Consider the following 1317-nt stretch of genomic DNA (forward strand, 5'->3'; position numbering starts at 1 on the left):
AGGGCAGGGGGATGTCATGGCGGCTTCTCTGAGAAAGAGACATAACCTGAGACCCGAGGGATGAGGAAGGTTGGCTGGGTTGGGGTCACGGAGACAGTCCAGGCAGGAGGAGCAGCCGGACAAGTCCTGGAGGCTCTCTGAGGAACCGGAGAGGGCTGCTGTGGCTAAAGGACAGAGAAGGAAGCCGAGAGGGCTCTGCTGGGCAGGCGGAGGTGGGAACCCTCTGAGTGGGGGGTCCCGGGAACTGCGGTCTCTGACCGGGATCCCTGTCTTCTCTTCACAGAGCTACTGGCTGCAAAGAAGACCCATACTTGTGAGTAGGGACTTGGGGACAAGATCTGGTGCTGGGGTGTGGCCTGACAGGACTCAGCAAGGGTCCTAGGAGGTTTGCATAAGAGGTGGGCACAGCGGTTGGGTGGAGGTGGAGGAGCCGGGCAAAGGTGGCCCAGGCCTAGAGAGAAGTGGAGCCTAGGGGGGGGGAGGGGAGAGATCCAGGGGCAGGGCCACGGGAGGAGGTAAGGAAGAAGCCGAGTAGCACAAGGGAAAGGGACCATCAGGAGAGCAGAGCAGAGACGCCAGGCGGAGCAGGGGACAGGCTCCAGCGCTGGCCCAGGAAAGGGCTGAAATGGAGAGGCGGGGGGCAGGGGTGGCCTCAGAAACTGCCACAGTGGAGGCCCCAGGGCCTGCTCCAGGCTTTGCGGCAGCAGGCCGGGTTTGGTGTTCATCTCTGTGGTTAACACATCCTGGGGTGTGAACAAGCCTGGAGCCAGGCTGTGCAGGACTGAGAGCCCGAGAGCCTGCGTCTCTGTAGGAAATAGAACGGACAGGGACACTCTGTTCCCCCCAGGGCCTGAAAGACTGAGAATACAGCATGTGAGGAGGAGGCTAGTGCTCAGGAAGGACTTCCCAATGGACATTAGCAAGTGAGCATCCTCTCTGGGGACCTCTCAGCACATCAGATCTACTCTCCTTGTTTGTGCAAGAGGCTAGTCCCCCAGAAAGGGTACCCACTCCACCTCAGTCCCAAAGCAGATGCCCAGTATGCCCTCAACAGGCTGAGGGTACTTTGGAAAAACATTCCATAGGCACGAGCCTGGAACCCAGGAGTTTGTCTCTGGAGGCAGAAGAGGCCACTTCCGCTTCTGCACGGCCCTCACTCGATTGCCTGCTGCCCCTGAGTGCTCCCTGCCATCCCCAGAGCCTCTCAGTGCTGAGCAGAAACCTCTCAGAAGGCAAAGCGTCACCCTTCTCTCTGAGGCTGGGGGACCAGGGCTGGGGACCCTCCAGCATGCGACATCCTCCCAAGTGGGGGGGGGG

The 1317-nt window shown here is 60.5% G+C and overlaps 1 protein-coding gene across 6 annotated transcripts in view; it reads left to right on the forward strand.

Moving 5' to 3' along the window:
* The window catches only part of Rorc (RAR related orphan receptor C), a 24276-nt gene that overhangs the window by 2821 nt on the left and 20138 nt on the right, over positions 1–1317 (forward strand). For 5 of the 6 annotated variants that reach the window (XM_015502902.2, XM_048814839.1, XM_015502901.2 and 2 more), the window contains exon 2: positions 284–313. In XM_015502902.2, coding sequence (XP_015358388.1) covers positions 284–313 — 30 coding nt within the window. Of the gene's footprint in view, positions 1–283; positions 314–847; positions 924–1317 lie in introns of all 6 variants that reach the window. The other variant, XM_048814842.1, reaches the window with a different exon arrangement.

The sequence above is a fragment of the Marmota marmota genome, unplaced genomic scaffold, assembly GCF_001458135.2.
Source record: "Marmota marmota marmota unplaced genomic scaffold, marMar, whole genome shotgun sequence".
NCBI lineage: Eukaryota > Metazoa > Chordata > Mammalia > Rodentia > Sciuridae > Marmota > Marmota marmota.